Below are 1,317 nucleotides of genomic sequence, written 5' to 3'. Positions count from 1 at the left end.
TAATAATAATAATAATAATAATAATAATAAAGTAAAAGCACTGCTGAGTGAACAGAAAAGGCTCCAGGATTACTAATCCTAGCTGTTGGCCTGGTCCGGAGCAGACTGCATAAAAAGAATCTCCATGGTAATTTTTTCTTTTAATTTTTATTGACCTTTTAAAATCACAAATATTCAGACATCACAACTCAAAACATAAAGTTAAAAGAAAGAAAATGCAAGTTAAATACAGTACAAACAAAACCATGAAGTGAACAGCATAATGATAATAAAAAGAAATGTAAAGGAAATGAAAATGTGACACATTTGCAAACCACGTATATATTATATTGACAACATATGTTCCTAATTAAATAGATTGGAGTACACATCAGATATAGTTATATCTTTCTCATTTGTTACTAATTTAAGAGACTCAAAATACGTGTCAATATCTCCATGGTAATTTAGGTGCTTCTGCTTTTGTGAAACCGAGTCAAAGCTAAATTGAGCCAGAATAACTGTTAATTCCAGTTTAATCCGACATCTGGTTTTTGGGAAATAGCCCTCAGATGAAGTGTGTTTAGCTAACGCATTATTAAATCAATATTCGTAAATGTAAAGCTTAGATGAACTACATTTCAACAAATATTGAATATAACAACATGCAAATACATGAGAAGTTAGTTCCTTCCGTTTTTCCTTGAGACACCTGAACGCAGCACTTGGATTACACAAATCCTGTCAATTAATCTGTCCTCGCTGGATCGCAGGGATTCAGACATCATGCAGTCATCCGAGGGTGGAGACACACTCCAGCGTCAGTATACAATCTGAGCGACACACACACACCCACACACAGCCACACACACACACACACACACCCAGTCCGTGTCTCTCTGACGGTGCATTCAGGAGGAAGCTGCAATGGCGATGAAAATGGATTTAAAAGGCATCGTAGAGCAAATGGAGACGGGAGAGCAGGACGCTGCTCTGGCGGCTCTGCAGAGCTACAACAGGGAGGTAAATATGGAATATCATGCACATCATTTATGCTCTGGAAACGCTGCCTGTCATATAGAGACCCCGCGTTATGCTTTGGTTAGTAAGATAACACCTTGATTTTGTGATCATGTTTGGATGATGTTCATAGACCGAAATGGCTGTTACACGTTAAATATATACCCAGTTATCTGGGAGAACAGAAAAAAAGTTTGTATGTCTCTTTTATATCATAGGCCTACTTGTTTTTTTGTTTTTATTTATTTCATATACATTCATATAAGTTTATGTATGTGTGTGTGTGTGTGTGTGTGTATATATATATATATATATATA

The 1,317-nt window shown here is 36.1% G+C and overlaps 1 protein-coding gene across 4 annotated transcripts in view; it reads left to right on the top strand.

Annotated features, from left to right (window-relative positions):
* The first annotated feature begins 729 nt into the window (after positions 1-729).
* ric8a (RIC8 guanine nucleotide exchange factor A) overlaps positions 730-1,317 on the top strand; it is a 19,952-nt gene continuing 19,364 nt past the window's right edge. For all 4 annotated transcript variants that reach the window (XM_032524332.1, XM_032524330.1, XM_032524333.1 and 1 more), the window contains exon 1: positions 730-1,002. In XM_032524332.1, the coding sequence (XP_032380223.1) occupies positions 907-1,002 (96 nt within the window). In that variant the 5' untranslated portion in view covers positions 730-906. The remainder of the gene's footprint in view (positions 1,003-1,317) is intronic.

The sequence above is a fragment of the Etheostoma spectabile genome, chromosome 8 (assembly GCF_008692095.1).
Source record: "Etheostoma spectabile isolate EspeVRDwgs_2016 chromosome 8, UIUC_Espe_1.0, whole genome shotgun sequence".
Classification (NCBI taxonomy): domain Eukaryota; kingdom Metazoa; phylum Chordata; class Actinopteri; order Perciformes; family Percidae; genus Etheostoma; species Etheostoma spectabile.
The sequence above is the reverse complement of the archived record's forward strand: the minus strand, read 5'-3'. Positions and strand labels throughout refer to the sequence as shown.